At 56.2% G+C, this 20,277-nt stretch overlaps 1 protein-coding gene across 3 annotated transcripts in view; it reads left to right on the top strand.

The window, feature by feature from the left end:
* NEK6 (NIMA related kinase 6) overlaps positions 1-20,277 on the top strand; it is an 86,648-nt gene that overhangs the window by 39,078 nt on the left and 27,293 nt on the right. For all 3 annotated transcript variants that reach the window (XM_047830985.1, XM_047830984.1, XM_047830983.1), the window contains exons 2-5: positions 1,638-1,755; positions 12,646-12,786; positions 14,099-14,161; positions 18,820-18,930. In XM_047830985.1, coding sequence (XP_047686941.1) covers positions 1,666-1,755; positions 12,646-12,786; positions 14,099-14,161; positions 18,820-18,930 — 405 coding nt within the window. In that variant the 5' untranslated portion in view covers positions 1,638-1,665. The remainder of the gene's footprint in view (positions 1-1,637; positions 1,756-12,645; positions 12,787-14,098; positions 14,162-18,819; positions 18,931-20,277) is intronic.

Here is a 20,277-nt window from a genome sequence, read left to right as displayed (position 1 = left end):
TCCCTGAGCCTGGGAGGGCTGGATGCCACCCACTGTGGCTGGAAAAACCTACGGTGGGGAGGAAGGAAGAGATTCCCTTCCCGCAACCCAGACACCCCTGTTAATGGGGGCATGTGTTTACTTAGGAGGTAGGTACCGCAGCTTGCTGAGCCACTAGACCAGGGGAAGGCTCTCCGTTTGGGATTTGGCTGGTATAGATGACCAGGTTCAAGATTGAGAGAGGCAGAGTGTGTCCGGGGAGAAAGTGATGTCTTAGGTTGGTTCCCCAGTAGCAGACCCGGAGAGGGCCGAGTGGGGAAGACCATAAGGGAGCGGGGGAGGCCCCACCCAGGGCTCTGGAGTGTGGGTTACGCCTCACAGTATCCTGACCCAAGGCAAGGGCACTGACTTTCATCTGGACCCCTTGGTCATTGACGGAGGTCATTGATTCCTAGGGACTCTGGCTCTCCAGAGGATATAGACGAAGCTGCTCCAATAGCCTGGGCCAGTCCTCAGGGGCTCTATTTGGGATGTGTCGAGTCCGTGGGACAGCCAGGGCGGGGTCTGGTAGAAGTAGAGGCGGCCAGATTCGGGGGCCTTCACCTTATGCCTGCAGTGTGACGGGTGCCTCCTGGGCGTCAGCCCCTTTCATCCTCCGCAGGCCTGGCCCTGGACAGACAAGGCGCTGCAGAAATGCCTGTGGGTGGAGGAAAGGCTTTCCTCACAAGGAGGGCTTTTTCCCTTGCATCCAGGAGGCTCATGGTAGCCGGATGCTGGCTCTCCCCTCCGGCTGTACAGCTGCCTCTGTGTGCCTCAGCCTTGGTCCCTGCCCCCGAGGCCGGCCTCTGCTAGGGAGGCCAGCAGAGGCTGCCTGTGACCCCGGGGGTGGAAGGGACATTGGGAGTGATTCTTAGATGGCATTTAGCGCAGGCCTGGGCACCTAGTGGGTGCTTAATCAGGAGCGGCTGCTGTGGCTAGCGTCCTTGACTCTTCTGGGGGCCTCTGACGTGGCAGCCCAACCCCTGGGGGTAGAAGGGGCGGTTCCCCTGTACAGAGGGCTCTGCGCCTGCCCCGAGGTGTATGCGGCACTGTGAGGGGCCCCCATGGCCTTGGCCTTCCCAGTGCTTTGTGCATCAGGGCATCAGCGAGGATGGAGAGGTTGGGTCCTTCTTGCAACCGCTGCATGCAGTCTGGCTCACGGTCTCTCTCCTGACCACCCAGGCTGCCAACCTGGGTTTTTGTGGGGGTGGTAATGGGGGACGGGGCTTTGTAACTTTCTGCCAGGAGGCACGGGGTGGACAGTAATGTGGAAAGAACAAGGCTTTGGAGCCTAGCACTTGTGGGGTTGAATCTGACACATCCTTGGCTGGAAGGGGGGCCACCTTTAGGCTTTTCCCTGCACAGAGCATGTTTCCGCCTCCTCTATCCAGTGGGGAGAGATAACCCCAGCGACCTAGTCAGACAGGATAATGGAGGGAAAGCGTGTCACGTCGGGTATCGAGTCTTAGCCCAGGCACTGCTGGGCTGGATGGCCGCCCAGCACCCGGGCTGGTCTATCTGGAAAATGTAAAATCTGACAGTCCCGCCTCATCCCAGTGCCATCCGGCAGAGAAAGCAAACAGGCGTGTGTCTAAGAAAGCCCTTGTTTTCTTTTGCAGCCTGTGCCTTGTGAGGCTGGCATGCAGAATGGCCGGACAGCCCAGCCACATGCCCCACGGAGGGAGCCCGAACAACCTCTGCCACACGCCGGGGCCCGCACACCCTCCTGACCCACAGGTGAGGCCTCTTCCTTTGTCTGCAGAGCATTGGGGATTCACCGAGGAACACAGATCCCTGAGGCTGCTTTATCCCGGGCACTGGAGGACGCCCCTCAGCAGCCACTAGACAGAGTCGCTTCTCGAATGCATCCAGGGGTGGGAGTGGGGCTCACTGCCCACCAGCTCAGCCCTTGTTTCAGCAGCACTCAGAGAAGCCTTCTCTGTGCCGGACTCTGGTCTGTCCCTGGGATTGCCGTGTGCCTGGAACAGCTTTATTTCGGTGGGATCCACGCTGGGTAGAAAGGCCATGTTGTGGAGGCCCCAAGGAGAGAGTGAGGGGCTCTGGGGCAGCCTGTGCGCGGGGTCGGAAAGTGCTTCCTCGCTCTGAGCTGAGGCCGGCCTTCCTTTTGGATTTAGCTGTGCCCTGGCCCTCTTCAGCCTCTTTGTCTAGAACCAGCAGAGCTTCAGGATGCTGGTTTCCTCACACCTGCCTCGGCCTTGATGTAGATCCTTGGAGAGCCAGGCAGCCACCTGCAGCTTCCCTGAAGACAGTTTCTGGGGTTCCGAGCCTTTGTGCACCCCGTGCCTTTGTGCACACTGTTCCCTGGGCCTGGGTGCCCTCCCCAACTCCTCCAGGCCTCAGTCCAAATGCTGCTGCTTCTAGGAAGCCTTCCGGCTCCACCCCACTCCTTCTTCTGGGCCGCACGGGTGCTGGGTTATGGCCACAGCGTCCCGCTGGGGAGCTGGTTCCTGAGTCTGTCTCCCTTCCTAAACAGAGGACCTTCTGGGGCGAGGCATCACTGGTCACATCATCCCAGGCCAGGCACAGAGGAGCCCCTCGATGCCTGCTGACTGGATGAACTACAGATACGTGTAGTATAGCCCTGCCTGGCAGTGTGTGCGACGGACCCAGTTCTGCTCCTAGAAAGCACACAGCCTCCTGGGGGAGAAAGATGAGCCAGGCAGAAGAAACTCGGGGGCCCATGGAGCTCGAAAAAGGCACACGATCCAAACTAGATGGCCAGAGAGGCTTCTTGAGGAAGTGGCATACAAAGGCCTAGGGAGGACAGAGAGCCAGGGCCAGGTGCTGTAGGGTCTGGTGCACAGCCTAGAATGATGAAAAGTCCGGTCCAGGGTTGGCTTTTTCCCCAAAGCCGTGAGACCTGAATCAGGGGGAGATTCGGAGACAGCTACCTCCTTGAGGCACGGAAGGCTTGTACCAGCCTTTACTAACTGCCTAGTTCTTGTCAGAGGACTTCAGGTGGGCTGGTGTTTGACCTGCTTGGCCAGGGTTGCCGTGTGCAGTTGTACAGGTGCACGCTGCACAAAGGCACCTGGCCAAGGAGGCAGACGGGTCTGAAATCCTTCTACACCCGAGCTCTCATCAAGCCATGCTTCCCAGGGTAGAGCTGCGTCAGCCCAAGGGAGGGAGCACCTTTATAGGTTCACGCAGAGGCCAGATGTGTGAACTGGTAGACGCTGTGTCTGTGTGTGTGTGTGTAGTGTGTGTGTGTCTGTGTGTCTGTGTGTGTGTGTGTACCCATGCTCTTGCACTCGCAGGCTGTCCAAGCACATCTACACTGTTCGTACTTCGTTCCCATTACTGGATGGGATGCGGGCCCATTTCCTATGTGGAATTTGGAGACACAGATCCCAGAAAGCCCAAAGGCCTATGGACACGGCTGGTCCAGAGTCCACCAGGACATCTCACTGATGGCTGGGGGCAGTGGGGCCTCCTCGGGTGATGTAGCAATTTGTCATATTAAGTCATTCACTAACAATTGAGTCCCCCTTGATTAATCTCCCAGAATTAGCCAGTTGCATTTTGAGCAATTAGGGTTAATTACAGCCTCATTTGGCAGAGGAGAGAGCCCCGTAATTATTTCACGAACAAGGCGAGGCGGCGGCGGGCTGCGGCGGCCGCAGCGTCCGGGCCTCTCGTCGCACGTGCTGGAGTGGGTAATGACATAGTTAAGTGTAATTAGACGCGATTACTCGTCGTTGGGCAGCGGCTGTCGGTGAAGGTGCCCCCACACCCACCAGCATCTGGCCAGGTTTGCAGAACTGGGGTCCACAGCCGTGTTCACACCGGCACTGTTGCAGGTTCGGGCGGGAATGAAGACAGACGCTTCCTCTCTCCTCCACTCAGGAAGCACCGGTATTTAAACACCAGCTGGGGAGACATCATGGCCCGAATCTTGCCAGTTTCGGGCCATAGAAACTCCTCAAATTGACCACAGAGGCATTTTCCTTCGGGGCAGGACACCCTGCTGTTTCCCTGAAATCATCCTTAGAGGAAGGAGCCAGGGCCCACAGTGACAAAAATACTGTGCTCTAGACCAGGTGGGGCTCACTTCCCAACTCCATCCGTCACCAGCCAGGTGACATTGGGTAAAAGACCTGTCTGAGCCTCAGTTCCCGCATCTGTAAAATGGAGCTGTGAGATGGTATACTTTAAAGCATCATGGCGTCTGACATTGTGGGTGTCAAGGAGATGTGTGTCACTGATTTTACTCTTTTTTGAAAATTGACTTATTGAGAGAGAGAGCGTGAGTGTGAGTTGGGGAGGGGCAGAGAGAGAGAAGGAGAGAGAGAGTCCCAAGCAGGCTCCTCACTGTCAGCACAGAGCCTGGTGTGGGGCTCAATCTCACAAACCGTGAGATCATGACCTGAGCTGAAACCAAGAGTCCCCCCCCCCTTAACTCACTGAGCCACCCAGGCGCCCCTGTCACTGATTTTATTCTCATATTTTAACATTCATTTTAGTTTTCACGACTCAGGAGCCCAGAGTTGGAAATACCCACAGTGTCAAAAGAACAACTTAACAAACACTCCAAACTGGTTTCGTTAACTTTCTGTGCTGCAGGCTAATGGTTTGTCATTTCAAGGAGCTTTCTAGCTGTGAGAGCTGTCAGCTTATGAAAATATGTTTGCTGAACCCAGTGGAATCACATGTGAAATCATTGAGATTTCAGATGAATGAATGAATGAATGAGTGAATGAATGAATGAACGAATGAATGCAGTTGAGAAAAAAAGCGTTAATGTCCCGATGCTTTATGATTTTACCAGTGTGCTGCAGACCATTTTCGTCAGGAATGAAACATAGCTGACCCACTAAGAACCACGTGAATTTCCAAGAAGGAGAAAGGTGCTCTTGTCTGAGAAAGCCCTGGTTAATGTGTCTTCCATCTGGAAAGTCTTTGCAAACCTGCTTGGGGCACGCCAAGTTCAGTTACATTCGGCCCTATTCAGAGAAAGAGGAATGCACGTTACTTTTCACGGGATGGATAGACAGCTGCCTCTTAGATCTGAATCACACAGGCCAAAATCTTTATAAAAATCTTCCCAAAGCAGTGTTGGTAGTTAGGTAAGATTTAATGGCCAAATATTAACAGCTTTTAAAATTCAAGAAGTGTTTGCCGACGTGTCATAAATTCAGCAAGGACCTGTCTCATTTCTGCCTTGGGTCTGCTAAGGAGCCCCACACAGAAGTAGAGACAGTCCGTACGAGAGGTGGAAGGCCCCACGGAGGGATGGGCAGATGCTGAGGGAGCCCAGAGGGTGGGGTGGGACAGGGGAGCTCTAGAGGGATGATGTGTGGGCTGGCAACGATCAGGAGTGTGGGGCAGGACGGAGAGGATGTCCCAGGAGGAGGAAGGAGCCAGTCTTGAAGGTGCAGGACCAGTCAGGTTAGGCAGGTGTTTAAATGCCAGTGCTTCCTGGTGTTGATGAAAGGCTGTGTCATCTGAAATTGAGTCTATAGTGAATGAATGATGAGCCCATTAAGGGTCTTAGGTGGACAGGGGAGTTTGCGTTTTTGAAAGAACACCGGTTGCTGGCGCTCAAGGCACAAGTAAGGTGAAAATAGGAGGAACCCTGCCTTCCCTTCCCTTCCCTTCCCTTCCCTTCCCTGTCTCGGTCTTAAACGGCTGAACACAGGGAGAAAAGATTCCAGAGACTTCCGGGGGGGAAAGGCAACTGCACTTGGTAACTGAAGGGGTGAGGGAGAGAGAAGTCGAGGATGTATCCAACCTCGTGGTGGAATGACTGACGCTCTCTATGCCTTTCCCCTTTCAAGTCTTGGCTCGTTAGTCATCGGGGCTGGTTCCCAGATTCTTTTATGTATGTTTAAGCTCAGCTTTCTCTGAGCTCAGTTAGTGGGAATTGTCCTGGGGGACGCACCGCAGCTGAGATGATTCTAGGTTTGTTACCAGGTGACTTCCAAGTTTTGGGCATCTTGCTCACTGTTCCCACGCACCTGTGGCCCTCGGAGCAGAGTCTAGACTTTCAGGTTGGGACGGTCATGGCGGCCATGGTGCCAGTAGTGACACCTGGCATTGACCTCATCCCATCCTCCTCCCGACTCAGAGAACCAGGTCTTATTCAGAACTCTGTTTCGCAGGGAAGGAAATCGAGGTAAATAACGTGTGCGTTTTGCCCTTGAGGGGCAGAGCCAGGAGTCACCCCGGGTCCTGGGGCCCCACGGCACCCCGCCTTCTCGTCACGAGATCTACGAGAGGGAAGATGAGCTTTGGGCTTGAAATTAGCCAGATTGTGAAGAGCTGAGCAGGGATGGCCTCGTGAAGAGCCTGACAATATGGACTCTCTGTAAATCATGCCCCTCTTCTGTGTAACACAGATTTAAAACACATCACCGTATACACGTATACCGAACCCATTAGAAGTTCCCTACACACAATGTCAGATGTCTTTAAAGGTGAAATTCGTTTACAGGAAATGTCATTCTGATGAAGTATGCTTTTTAAAATCACAGAAACAGTTGCCTTAAAATTAATGATGCATTGCAAATATCAGGGAAAAAAAAAGACCCATTCAGTGTAAAGATGATTAAAATTCAGGTCAGAAGTCTGACTTAGTCAGGCTAAATTTTTTAATGAGATTTCAGAAAATTAATTGGGCGAATGCATTTTTATTCTTTTAACATGTAATTTTATGCTCCTTTTTTTTTTTTTTTTTTTAAGGATTTGTCGATGGCTGAGCTGAGGCTTATTGTGGTTCAAACATTTTAAACTCAACTTAGCGCAGGATGGGAGGTGTTCGTGGCCTAATTTGATCTGACTTGCAGAAGAGAGCCTGGGTTTCTCTGAGCTTTCTGGGGAGGGGCTGTCCTGGGGTGGTTCACCAGCCCGCCATGTCTGGCCTTGGCCTGAGAAGGCTGGTGGTATTTCTTGGGGGAGGGATGGGATCAGGGAAAGAGGGGACTCCTGGTTCAGCCGAGCCTCCTGCTGCCCAGGGAGTCGCCCAGAGGCTCTTCTTCTCTCTGAGATGGTGTTTCCCCCGCGGGCTCACCGCAGCTAGCACCAGAGCGGGTCAGCACCCCTGCCGCCGCCTCCCGGCCTCTCCGCCCATCTGCTCCTCCTCTGGGGGAGAAGTAAGGGGCTCCCACCCTGGGGAAGGGGGGTGGGGAGTCAGAATTTCCAGCCACATTTTCCCAGTGAGTGGCTCACAGAATAGCCCTCCAAAGGGAGGCGAGCGAGCCTGTGGTCTAGCTCAGTCCCTTGGCAAACAGTCCTGGACGACCCGTGTAGGGGACCATGAAGTCAGAAGGCTACGGGGGCACGTCCACCTCACTGCTTTACTGCAGTCAGGTGACGATGGGTAAGTGACCTCTCTGAGCCTCAGTTTCCTCATCTGTAAAATGGGGCCATGAAGACTGAGATGGTGTGTATATATATATATATAGAGAGAGAGAGAGAGAGAGAGAGATTTTTTTTTTTTTGAGAGAGAGCATGAATGAGCGAGGACCAGTGAGAGAGGGAGAGAGTGTGGAGCCCGAAGCGGGGCTCAAGCTCACAAACTGTGAGATCACGACCTGAGCGGAAGTCGGATGCTTAACCGACTGAGCCAGTCGCCCCAAGATGGTATACTTTAAACCCCCAACGTGGCGTCTGACATGGTGGGTGTTAAGGAAATGGCATACCATTGATCTTATTCTCCTATTTTAAAATTCATTGTAGTTTTCACAGCCAAAGAGCCCACAGCTTGAAATAGGCCCAGTGCAGACCTTCCGTGGGGTGGGGATGATGGTGATGGTGATGGTGATAACAACAGCCACGACCTCGCTGCCTCAGCTCGTCCCCAGCCCCCTAGGAGGCAGGCGCCGACCTTGTCCGAGGTCCACACCTCGGACAGAGCAATGCCAATACCAGTAATGACATTAACAACCCTATAGCATCTCCCACGTGCCAGGCGCTCTTCCAAGAGCCTTCATTCGGTAACTTTCTTACCCCCTAGCAGCCCTCTAAAGGAGGCACTATTATTACCTTAATTGTCCAGTTGAGGAAACTGAGGCCCAGAGGGCTTCTCCAAGGCCCCCGGCCAGGAAGTGGCAGATCTGGGATGGGAACTCCAGCCTCTGCACCCCAGTGTCCGTGTCTCAGCTGATGGAGCCAGAGCAGGGGTCACCCCTCTGCCAACCCGTGCTCCAGGGCTGGTGCCTGTTTTCCCCAGGAGCCAGCGTGGGGTCCAAGATGTAACAGGGGGCAGTGAGGATTATTAGACGAGCAGTTTTCAGAAAGGCCATCAGGGCTGGGGTATTACCTTGACGTCTCCATAGTGCAAGCTGCTCGCCACCAGCCCCCGGTCTGCCCCCCGGTCTGCCCCCCGGTCTGCCCAGCAGCTCAGAGCTCCCTGGATGGTTGGCACCAACATCATCTGGAATCCTCCGAGGAATCCTGGGGCTGATAACGCTAACGTCCCCCTGTTGTGGATGACCTCAGCTGTAGGGCAAGAGCGAGCTGGCTGAGGGCTGCCCCAGCAGGGGAGGAAGCCTTGGAGGTGGCTGAGGAGAGAGGTCTGGCCTTATGGGGCCATGACTCCTTTCACCTCTTCCTCTTCTGCTCACATCCCCTGAGTTAAATCTGAGTCAGGGCTCTCCTGGCTTGGGCACTGCACCGTGTGGCCCGCGGTGTCCCCTACCTGAACAGAGGCCACCCTGGGGACAGGGCCCCATCCCCACCCCTGTGAGGATGGTGGTGGCCCTGAGCCTGCCCAGACTGTCCCCCTCACAGGCTGTGCTGCTGCCAGAGGAACCCGCCCCTGCCCCCCACCCCCCTCCCCCCACCCCCACACAGGAGCTCACTCCTCTAATTAGGTCGAATTGGGTTGTGACAGGAAATGCAAATCTGGGTCATCGCATATGCAGATGTGCATCTGGAGTCTCTGGATGCCAGCCGGGATGTCACCTCTGTCCTCTGGGAGTTTCCTCTGGGCAGCATGGCCTTCAGGGCACATCTCTGGGGTGGACAAGAGAGTGCTGGGGGCTCCAGCCACTTGCGATGGCTTCTCACCTAGTGTTTGCAGAGCAAGGACCCTAGGAGATCACCTCCTCCAAACTCTTCGCTGTCCCAGGGGGGAAACTGAGGCCTGGAGAGGGGAGGGGCCCTGCCCATGTCACCTCTCAGTGCAGCTGACTCTATGTGGTCAGGGAGTTCAGGTCTCAGCTCCCCACTGACCAGCTGTGAGGAGACTTAAGTCACAAAATCTGTGTAGGCAGCTAGTACAGTAACTGATGCATTGTAGGTGACTTTTTCTGAGGGTGTGTGATTTCAGCTGCACTTCACAAGTGACAGTGGCTGCATTACCAAGTCCCACAGCGCACCAGGTTGCTTTGAGCCCGTTCCATTGTGTCATTGGACACACGTGCCCTGAGCACTCGCTCTGGGCACGTGAGGGCCTCAGCTCAGGGGACATGGAGGGGACTAAGGGGCGCAGTTTTGGAGAGGCCCCTGTTCGGGGGACAGGGTGGGGCTCAGGTGACTGGAAGCAAGAAGCAAGAAGCCTAGACCTGGCCAGTCACGGGATCTTGAAGGAAAAGCCGAGGAGGAATCTGAGTTGGGAGGCCACACAGCATAGCGCAAAGGGCGTGGACTCTGGAGTCTCGGGTCCCAGGTTCAAATCCCTCCCATTACTCACTTCGAGGTCTGGAGCTGGTCACTGCCTCCCCTCTGAGCCTCAGTTTCCTAAAATGGCGATAACAGTGATGCCTACTCACAGGGTCGTGGGAAGTATTCTGCACGGTACCTGGCACACAGTAAGTGCTCGATAAATGCTTGTACTTTCTTACATGGGCACTTTGTATATAAGTAGTTTAATTGTTACTGAACAACTTACTAGAACAGGCACTGGCATAGGGTGGATAAGATTGTGGTCTTCCTCCTCCACCAGCCCTGCCTTCTGCTCAGCGCCCCCCTAGGAAGCATCTTCAAATCTCTCACCAGGAGAGGTAATTATGCCTCAAGACTTCAGAGCCAAGGTTGGCCCCACCGTTACCTTGCTGAGGGAAGGAGGCAGCAGGCTGTGAGCCTCGGACTTCCATCGCTCACTCCTGGCAGGCGGGTGCTGTTAGGGTTTCCTTGGCACAGAGCTGGGTCTGGGCAGGTTCAGAAAGGCCGGGGTGAAGAGTAGCAGCTCAGGGCCCCTCTCTCCTGATCCACCCCCACTTGTCAGTAATAAAAACCACTGAGCACCTACTGTGTGCTGGGGGTGGTACTCAGCAATCTCACGTGATCCTTAAAGCAACCCTATAAGACAGGCATGCTTCTATACCTCTGCCTTACAAGGCAACTGAGACCCAGCAGCTTGTGTAATTGCCCAAGGTCACCAGTGAGCAACCCAGAAAATAGGCATAAGGAGATCTACATAAGGATGTTTATCGCAACGTTATTTGTAGTGATGAGAGACTAGAAACAAGCCTACTGTGGACTATATTTGGCAGTTATTTAACTCACTGTCAGTGGACAATATCCATCAGTTACTGAGAGAGGGGAAAGCAAGTCTTAGAGTAAAACGTTCACACCATTTTGTGGAGTTTTTTAAAGTTTATTTGAGAGAGTGCGTACACACACACACACACACACACACACACACACACACACACGTGTGAGTGGGGGAGGGGCAGAAAGAGAGGGAGAATCCCAAGCAGGGATCCGCACTCTCCGCGAGGAGCCCTGTGCGGGGCTCGAACTCACAAACCGTGAGATCATGACCTGAGCTGAAATCAAGAGTCGGATGCTTAACCGACTGAGCCACCCAGGCACCCACGATTTTGTGGTTTTAAAAAGTACACCATCTCCATATATGTGAATATTTGTTCACTGAACAAACATTTATTGAGTGCCTACAGCATGTCACATCGTTCTGCGGGGCATACCTTCTCGTGGTCGGGACACAAAGAAGATAACGAAGTAAAATATGGGATTGGGAATGCTGGAAGGTGAACACGAAGGGGGAAGAGTCGGAAGTGTGGAAGGGAGAGAGGCGGGGAGGCGTCCGAGGGACATTCCAGGCAGAAGGCCCAGCGAGAACAAAAAAGGATAGTCAGTGTGGAAGAAGCGAAGTGACCAGGAGAAAGTCATAAAATAGCAAGGACGCAGAGGTGTGAGGATGTGGGTGGGCAGAGCACATGGGGTCTTAAAGGCTTCGTGGGTGGTTGTCGGGCGAGGACTTTGAGTTACCATAACAGGTTGCTAACTCTACTCACCTCGCCGCAATGGCGTGCTCTCCTTATCTTCGCCTGTTTCACAGTTCAAACCGAACACATTCGTGTAGCAAAGAAAAAGAAGGAAAAACTCGAGGTTGATTGAGAGCAGACGTACTGAGACGGATGCCAGCCCCACAGGGCTCCGGAGGCTCCTTCCGGGGCTTATTTGTCTAAAAGTTGGTATTCGGGCGAAGGAGAGTTCCAGAAGGCAGCCCAATAAAGTTCCTGATCTTCCACCCTCTTGGATGCTTCCGGCCCAAGTCTGGAAGAGGCCTTTTCGCATCAGAAAATTCAGACACTTGTCCCTTCCTGCCTGGGTGGGGCTCTCTGTGCCTCTTGCCTCACCCTCACCCCCTAAAATGAACTCCACAGATGTTTCTGTCCCCCTTCTATATGTGAGACCCTGTCCTCACACCGCCGCCCAGCCGGGGCGGGTCCCCAGTGGCGGTGACCCCCTGTCCCAGAGTGGCGCGAGGGGGCGGGTAGCAGGAGGAGGACGTATTTTGGCAGGCCAGCGCGGGGCAGACCAGAGCCAAGGCATCCTCGCCGTCCTCCCCTCCTCTTCCCCTTTCCAGGGCCCAAGAAGGCACCCCCTCCTCTCCTTCTCCCCAGAGCACTTTGCACATGTGTTGCGGGGGGGGGGGGGGGGGGCGGGTGGCAAGGGGCTACGTGGCCACTGCTGCCTCACTGGGCAGCACCATCCCTGGGCAGGTCATACTGCTCAGTTGTGGGTTTCTGTGCTGGCCCCTGGAGAGTCACCGTGAAGTGTCTGGATCCCTCATGTTGCCATAAAGGGGCCTGTTTATTCAAAGGGGCTCGGAATGGTGAGACTGCAGATTTAATCTTGGTTTTCTCATCTCTTGGATGGGATTGGCTACCCCGGGAGGGGAAGTCACATCTTACAATGACTCGTAGGGTTAGGGTTGGGGCCGACACGTGGAGGGCCTTGGGGCCAGTGAGACCCAGCGGGGCCTTGCCCTAGCTGTGTGATCTTAGTGGGTCACTTCCTTCACACCTGCTCTGCTTGCTGGCTCCAGCCTGGGCACAAGGGCTTCAGGAGTGAACAAGGTAGGCGAGGCCCTGGCCCCAGGGAGTCAGCTTTCTGGGAGTGCGGGACAGAAACAAGCAGATGACCATGGGATCAGGTAATGAGGGGTGGTGCTAAGTGCCATGGGGGAAACCAGCAGCCTCAGATTCTCATCTACAGAGTGGGGGGTGTTGTGGTGTGGACAGCACCCAGGGGGCCGATGGAGTCTCTGACAGTGAGGTTGGCATTCAAAGTCTCTCCGTGGCCTTGGAGGAGCATTGCTGGAGTTGCCAGGTTCTGGAAGGGGCCCCAGCTGCCCAGGGCCCGGCCCCTCACCACAGCCTGGCTACTGATAACCCCTCTGTCCATCTCCTCCAGAGGCACCCGAACACCCTGTCTTTTCGCTGCTCGCTGGCAGACTTCCAGATCGAGAAGAAGATAGGCCGAGGACAGTTCAGCGAGGTGTACAAGGCCACCTGCCTGCTGGACAGGAAGACGGTGGCTCTAAAGAAGGTGCAGGTGAGCCCATGGGGTCAAAACCACATCACGGGAGCCAGCTTCTGTGTCTAAACATTGTGGCCCTCGGCCAGTCCTCGACCCTTCCTCTGAAATCGGCACCCAACTCACTGGGCTGTGGGAAGGATTAGGTGGGCTCCTGTTGATGAAAGCTCATCGTGAGCCTTAGAGGAAAAGGCAAATGAGCATGCATTGAGCACCACTGTATACCGGGTCGTGTCTTGAGAACGGTCCTGTGGGTGAGGGCGGTCACCCCATTTCTCAGATCAGAAGAACCGCAGAGGCGTGAGTATCCATCTCACCGGGCCCACAGAGCGAGCTGAGGGGGAGCTCAGCCTCTGACCCACACCGACTCAGCACTTGCTGGTCGCCTCTGGGTTTGAGAGCCTTTCCTGACCTCCGTGTCCCCCCGAAATGGAGGAGGGGGCTCAAGCAGATGGGTTGGCAGCCGCAGAGTCCTGCCAGGATGCGTTTCAGTGAGAGCCACTGGGCACGTTTGAACAGCACGTTGCCACAGAAGGTGGCTTTAAATCCCCCAGCAGAGTTTCCCGACACCTCAGTTTGCTCATTTGTCCTTCGAGAATGAGCCTAACAGCCTGGGCAGAGGAGGGGACGCAGACGCAGCCACGGGTGGGGACCCAGGCGACAGATGGTTTCTTTGCTGGTCTGTAAACCGCACATGTGGCTCCGGGTCGCTGGAGGAGAGGCGGGCTCCTCTCTTTAGAAAAGGCCCATTTTCTGCTCTGATTTGTCTTCCAAGGAGGGGCTCGTCTGGCCCTCTTTGTCCTGCTTTTCTGTGCCATGTCGGGTTTTGTAGTGGGGACCTTCTGTTTGTTGCCGGGAGTCAGAAGGTATTCTGAGGGCCCACGGTGAACGGGCACTGAACGGGCCCCGGGGTGGCGGCGGGAAGGGTGTGCGGTGGCAGGTGCTGTGCTTACACCCTCTCACTCAGCCCACGTGACCACCTGGGAGGTCAGGCCAGGCTATTGGCCCCATTTCCAGAGGTGAAGACAGGCTCCAAGCACGTTTCCTGGCCTCCCACTTACCAGTGGGTGACCTCAGCAAGTCACTGCATTTCTCGGTCTTTATAAGTCGGCACCAGTAACCCCTGCCTCACGGGAGGATTCAGCCCAGAGCGCCCGGCTGAATCCTCCCAGGATTCAGGATGGGCACCCGGTAAACAGCCGTTGTGTTTATGGCGTCCCTCGGCGAGGAGGTGGAAGAGCCAGGGTGGGAGTTCCCATTCTTGTGGCTCCCGGTGGGGGTCCCGGGAGCTGGGTTTTGACCACTCTCTCTCTTTTTCCTCTCACCCAAGATATTCGAGATGATGGACGCCAAAGCCAGGCAGGACTGCGTCAAGGAGATTGGCCTGCTAAAGGTGAGTGCCCTGGGCTGAGCAGGAGCCCCTTGCTTCCTTGTGGTGGCCTGGTCCCCGCCCTGGGCCACCTGTTGGCTGTCACAGACCGCAGCCGGTTAGGTTCAGAAACAACACCCTTTTGAGGGTTAGTGGTCCATTTGTTTTCTCATGATTGGGCGGGCGTGGGCCCCACCTCACCTCTGCCCAGGCCTCATGGCGCCCCCAGACTGGCCGTCCTTGCCCCACGTTGATTCTGTTTATGGACACCAGCACCTGGCACCAAAGTCCTCCCCCGAGGGCACCAAATCACTGCCACCCGGGAGATGCCCCCACCCGGGTGACTCAGCAAGGCCAGCCCGGGATGCAGGAGAGGATTCACAGCCAGTTGTCTGGCCCGGGGCTCCTGGTGCTGGAGGGTTGTCACCCTGTTAGCTCTTCCCAGACCTACCCAAACAGGAGGCTGGGGGGCGGGGGTGGTGGTATCTGTGTCCTTTCCTTTCTCCTCCCCGCTGGCTTCCTCCTTGGTCTCCCCAGAGTCAGAGACAACAGAACTCTCTGGACTAGACTCGCCCCCAGACTAGGGCTGCTTTCTCCTGGAGATCCCTCCCTACTCCCCAGGCTTGGGATTCTGCCTGGGGTCTCACGGGCGGTGGAGGAGGAGGAATGTTCCACGTATCGGAGGCCCAGGAGCCTAGGTTCAAATCCTCATGTCTTCATTTACGAGCTGTGTGACCTTAAGCAAGTGCCTTAGCCTCCGGGAGCCTCAGTTTGCCCATCTGCTCAGTGGTAAGAATACCTGCCTCACGGGATACGGGCAGTTGGAGAAGATGAGGTAAAATAGTATCCGAGGAGGGCCCAGCACAGTGGAGCACACAGTAGGTCCTCCCCTTTCAGGAGACAGAGGGCTCGCTCCACACCTTCTGGTAAAGTGGGGCTGCTGGTCGCAATGATGTGGAAGTCCCACTGCGGGATTTCTGGTTAGCGGTTTACACTGTCGGGTCTTCCCTGGGCTCTCAGGCCTGGTCCCTGCCTGCCCTCAGCCGCTTCCAGGCAGCAGGGAGTGGGCAGGCAGCCGGTGTGACTGTGCGAGGGATGCCGGCTGACCCAGGGCCCAAGGAGGGCAGGGTCCCGTCCCAGACTCTGGAAGGCTGGGGGATCCCCGCAGTGTGGAATTGGGGAGCCAGGTGGTGGCGGCCTCGGACGCCACCCTTGGGATGTGGGACTCGAACGCGGGAACGGGGAGGCCCCTGAAGTGGCTGTGAGCAGCGGGGGATGCGGCCTGATGTGATTTGTGACCCTGCCTATGATGGGTCCCAGGGAGGCTTACAGGGAGGTGTCCTTAACTCCAACTGTTACAGGTCCAAAAATCCCCTTCGGATAACCTTTTTAAAGTTTTACCTTAGCAGTCGACTTTGGGGCCCGGGTGTGGCCTCAGGACTCAGACTGATTTCCCAGCCCTGGGGACCTGCTGTCATGGTCACCCACCCTCTCTCCTCTCTTGTGGCCAAGAATGCACATGTGCCATTCACAACGAGTAAGGAATTGTACGTGTGCTCGTACTGAGCCAGCTTGTTCTGGGTCCCTGGGCTTCAGTGAAGTCATAGGTGAGGCTTGGTGCGACCTGGGCCTATTCCGGGGGCTTCCTCAGGCTGCAGTGTGGCCGTGTGCCATTGACCATGGCTCTGGAAGTGGGCATACCCCTTACTCACTAGCTATGTGGCTGTGGGCAAGCTGTTGACCACTCACGGCCTCCGTTTTGTCATCTGTAGAAGGGAGTGATGACAACAGGACTGTCCTCAGGTGCCGGGGGAATTAGAAAATGGGTTGGAAGGGCTCAGTGTAGCATCTGTTGTGTGCAAGTGCTCGGTCACAGGCAGCCCTTGTCATCGTGGTCACAACCTCTGCCGCTCACCGCCAGCCCTTTTCCAGAACGCCGATCCAGCTCCCCGCCTGCCCAGAGGAAGTCAACAGGATGCGCCAGGGCGCGAGGTGTTTCCTGCAAAACAAAGGGAACCACAGTTCTCAGAGGGCCCACTGGGCAACATCGTTCACGTCATTCATGCCAGGACCCGAACCCCAAAACCTCCCAGTGCAGAGCCCCCCCCCCCCCAGACGTGGGGCGGGAAGGCGGACCCTGTCGGAACACGGGCAGAGATCATGCGTTCATACAGTCAGCACAGTTTTGAGCAGCACTGAGTGCTGGGCACAAGGTTGCAGCCAGCAGGGAAGACAGATCCTCACAGACTGCCGTGTCACGTCCCAGCGGGGCCACGAGTGGGACGGAGCAAAGCCCCTGGCGGCAGAGATTCAAGGGGGGGGGGGGGACCTGAGCCCTTTCCTGTCACCTCTGCCTTCCTTCCGTCTGGCCATCTGTCCGTCGTCCATCCCTCGGCAGCCAGCACGACCGCCAGGGCATGGCACGGGACCTCGGGGACAGCCCCACCCTGTGGAGCTCCAGGTTGTGAGAGAGAGAGAGAGACGTGGGCGTGGATTGTCGGGATGCCAGAGAGCGAGAGGGTGACCGATGCTGCCAGGAGGAGCCGCACTGGAGATGAATCTTGAGGTGTTACTTACCTGAACCCTAGATACACGAAGCCAAAGCAGCTACCCCTCCCCCGCTCACAAACCATGAAACCCCACCACTCGCATCTTTGGAGCACTTTCTACATCCTTGGCCCAGGTGTGTCCCCTTTGAGACACGCCTGAGCTCCCCAACAGGCTGCAGGCTCAGAAGGGGACTCTGGGTGGACAGCAGCCCTCGGCTACTGGACCAGGTTCTGGACCGAGCTTCATCCTCTAGAGTCAGTCCCTTCCCTCTCCAGGCCTTGGGGATTGCCCCCAGCTGACCTCTGGGGGTCCCTTTTCGCCCCAGCCTGTACCTTTGTAGCCTGGCGGGGTATTCGAGGGAGCCCTTACGTCACCTGCCCTCCTCAGGCCTGCCCTGGGAGCAGGGAGAGAGGCTTCCCCCTCCTCCCCCCAGGAGCCAGCACCTCGAGGTAACAGTCCCCTTGACGGAAGCTTTCATTCCCACCCAAACCCCCTCCAGTCTTCCCAAGTCATTTGAAAAACTGTGCTGCCCAGTCTGCTGATGACCTTGGTGGGTGTCGGGGAGGCCTCCCTGGGAGGATGTAAGGTTCCCCCGGGGAGGTGGGGAGGTGGGGAGGTGAGCTCCAAGAGTGGGCTGAAAGAGCAGGGGACTCTCGTTTATAATAACAACAGCGCTGGCACATCATAAGGTGCATTCGAGACTTCAAAGCATTTTCAACTTGATCAAGTGCCAGCATTCCACTCGCTTTGATATTTTTTTTTGGTAAATGGAAAATATCAGCTGATGTGATGGCCAGCGTTCACTCCGGGAAGGCCTCAAAACAAAATCCGGGTAAAGGTGACTTTTGACGAAGGCACCACAACAGTTCAGTGGACGAAGGAAAGACTCTTAACCCAGGTGCTGGGAAAACTGGACGTCCAAAGGGACAGAAGTGAGCCTTGACCGCTGCCTCACACTGTACATAAAAATTTATTTGAAACGGATCATAGCTCTAAATGTAGAGGCTAAGACTATAATCATGCTGTTTGCTGTGCTGACAAAGGGGGTGAGACCCAGGACAGGGGGCCTGAGGGCTCGGACAGGCAGTGGACATCAGGAGAGAGTGGAGTCGAGGGAGGGGCAGACACATGGCCAGTGACAGAGGCCACCTGTGGCTTCTGATTGAGGGGTGTCTGTGCACCCAGACCTGGCTTGGGAAAAGAACGAATGGCAGATAGCACAGCCATGTGATGTCTGCCAAGGTCCCCCTCATTTTAGAATCCGAAGACAGGCACAGGTCGGCACACAGCACAAATCCACACCCCTCTCACAGCAACTTCCAGGTCTTCTAGAAAATGTGTGCGACGGTGGCCTCTGCTTGTCTGCTGACAGCCGCCCCCGTGGACTTGGCCGACCAAGCCCTGGCAGAATATTTGAGTCCCCTCTGCTTTCCCAGACTCTGGAATCATTTGGTGGAAACAGTCAGTCTGAGTTATAAAAAGTTGCCAAGGTCTGTCCCCTCTTAGCCAGGCGGGGGCTGACTTCCAGCTGGTGGGGAGCTCTCCTGTCTGGAAAGCACGTGGGCCATGGTGGTCAGGCCAGAGGCAGGGCTTCAGCACGGAGCACGCCAGGAACTGTTGGGTTTTTTTTCAGGATTTCACAAGGATGTGTCAAAATGAGAGGAGGGAGGAAGAAGGGAGATGGGCGCACTTGGGAGCACGAGCACAGGCCTGCTGAGCACAGCAATAGGGCGGTGGGGGCCCAGCCCTGCTGCCGAGGGTCACGGGTGGTGAGGAGGAGGAGGAGGAGGAGGATGCTGTCCACAGGTGTCCGTGGGGTCTCAGGTCCGGGCAGTCACCAAGTTAGACATTGCGTTAGAGGCCTCGGCGCATCTAATGCTCACTACTGCTCATGAATACATTATGCCCATTGTACAGATGGGGAAACTGAGACTCAGAGATGCAGAAAGGCATTCCCAGTGTTGCCTGGGTCTGCCTGACTCCCAAGCACAGACCTTTCCCCCAAGACACTCCCCTGTGTAGCAAAGCCAGGGCCCTGCTAATGAATACGTGCCGTGAGCCAGCACGGGGCAGGCGCTAGGCTGGACCGGCCCTCATTGGTTCTGCCTCCCCCTCTTTCTCTCTTTGGACAGCAACTAAACCATCCCAACATCATCAAGTATTTGGACTCGTTTATTGAGGACAACGAGCTGAACATTGTGCTGGAGCTGGCCGATGCGGGTGATCTCTCGCAGATGATCAAGGTGAGTGAGGCCGGCAGGCAGGCCGGCCCCGGGGGCCGTCCAGACACAGGGAGCCCAGGATCAGGCAGCCCCTCGGCCTGGGGTCTTTGCTGCTGTGGCCTCGGGTGGAGGCTGTCCACCAGGGCCACTCAGCCTCCCTGGCCAGTGCCTCACAGGCCTCAGCCGTGGCCTGGAGGGTGCCCGCTCAGGCTCTGGGAGAGGGTCAGCCATGGACAGAAAGCACGCCTCTGGCTGTCCCCACTGCCCCAGGCTGCCCACAGGCTGCCTCATGGTAGAAACAGGGATAGAACCCCATGTTAGGTCAGACCCCAGCTCACAGAATCTGGGAAGAGGTGTTGTGCGTCCAACTTTCCAAAGGGAAAACTAAGCCCAGAAAGGCTAAGAGACTTACCCGAGGATACCCAGTAACACGGGGGATAGCACCGTGCCTGTGTGGCGCCGCTCTCTGTTTCCTAGCCAGGGCCTCCAGGCATCAGCACCCAAGTGATCCCCCTGGGGCCGCTCCGGCGCTGGAGGGACACCTCACTCCATGCAGTGGCTGAGGCGGGGGTCTCTGAGAGGTTGAATGACTTACCAGGTCTGGCTCTTGCTCTGTGTCCCACGGCAGCCCCCATACTGCCCTACCCCCACTGCCCCCCATCCTGAGGCCCAGGCCCAGGCCCAGGCCAACCGAGACTCTGGACTCAGGAACCATCACAGCTCCATTGCTGGAGCACCTCCTGTGAGCCACAACCGTGCTGAGCACACACATCACTCACTAAGCACACACCGTCCTCAGCAGAGCTCAGAGAGGTTTAGTTGCCTGCCTGAGGCCACACAGCCTCTCTGTGGGACCCCCAAGCCCCAGCCCTCAGCCCCCCACCCCGCTCTGTGCTCCTCCCTCAAGGCCCTGACTTCCCTGCTGGCTTGACCAGCCTGCAGGCTGTTGGCCATGGGCCCCCACCGCCTCCTTCCCCCAGCCCAGTCCATCTGCTTCTGAGCGAGGCCAGCTACACCGGAGCCCCCACCTTGCTCCCGGCAACACTTGCAAAAGGGGCCAGACATGGGTTCTCCGTCTTTCCCACCAGGCGCTGGGGATTGAGCAATTGCTCAGCGCTTGCTCTTCTGAAATCTGGCTCCTAGGAATTCGGGCGTCGTTGGGAAGCGGCATTACTTGAGCTGTTATCACCTGCTTTTATATTTTCGTTGACATATTAATGTGTTTGCCAGGATATTAATCTCCACACAGATCCCTGGTGGGAACAGATGTGCTCTATCATGTCTTAGTTCTTCCTTCTCCCCCCCACCCCCCCCACCCTGTGTTTCTCCTTCACATGTCGTTCTCTTGCTGAACACACACGCATCCAG

This window comes from Prionailurus viverrinus, chromosome D4 (genome assembly GCF_022837055.1).
Source record: "Prionailurus viverrinus isolate Anna chromosome D4, UM_Priviv_1.0, whole genome shotgun sequence".
NCBI lineage: Eukaryota > Metazoa > Chordata > Mammalia > Carnivora > Felidae > Prionailurus > Prionailurus viverrinus.
Note: the sequence above shows the minus strand (reverse complement) of the source record. Positions and strands in the feature narration are given on the sequence as shown.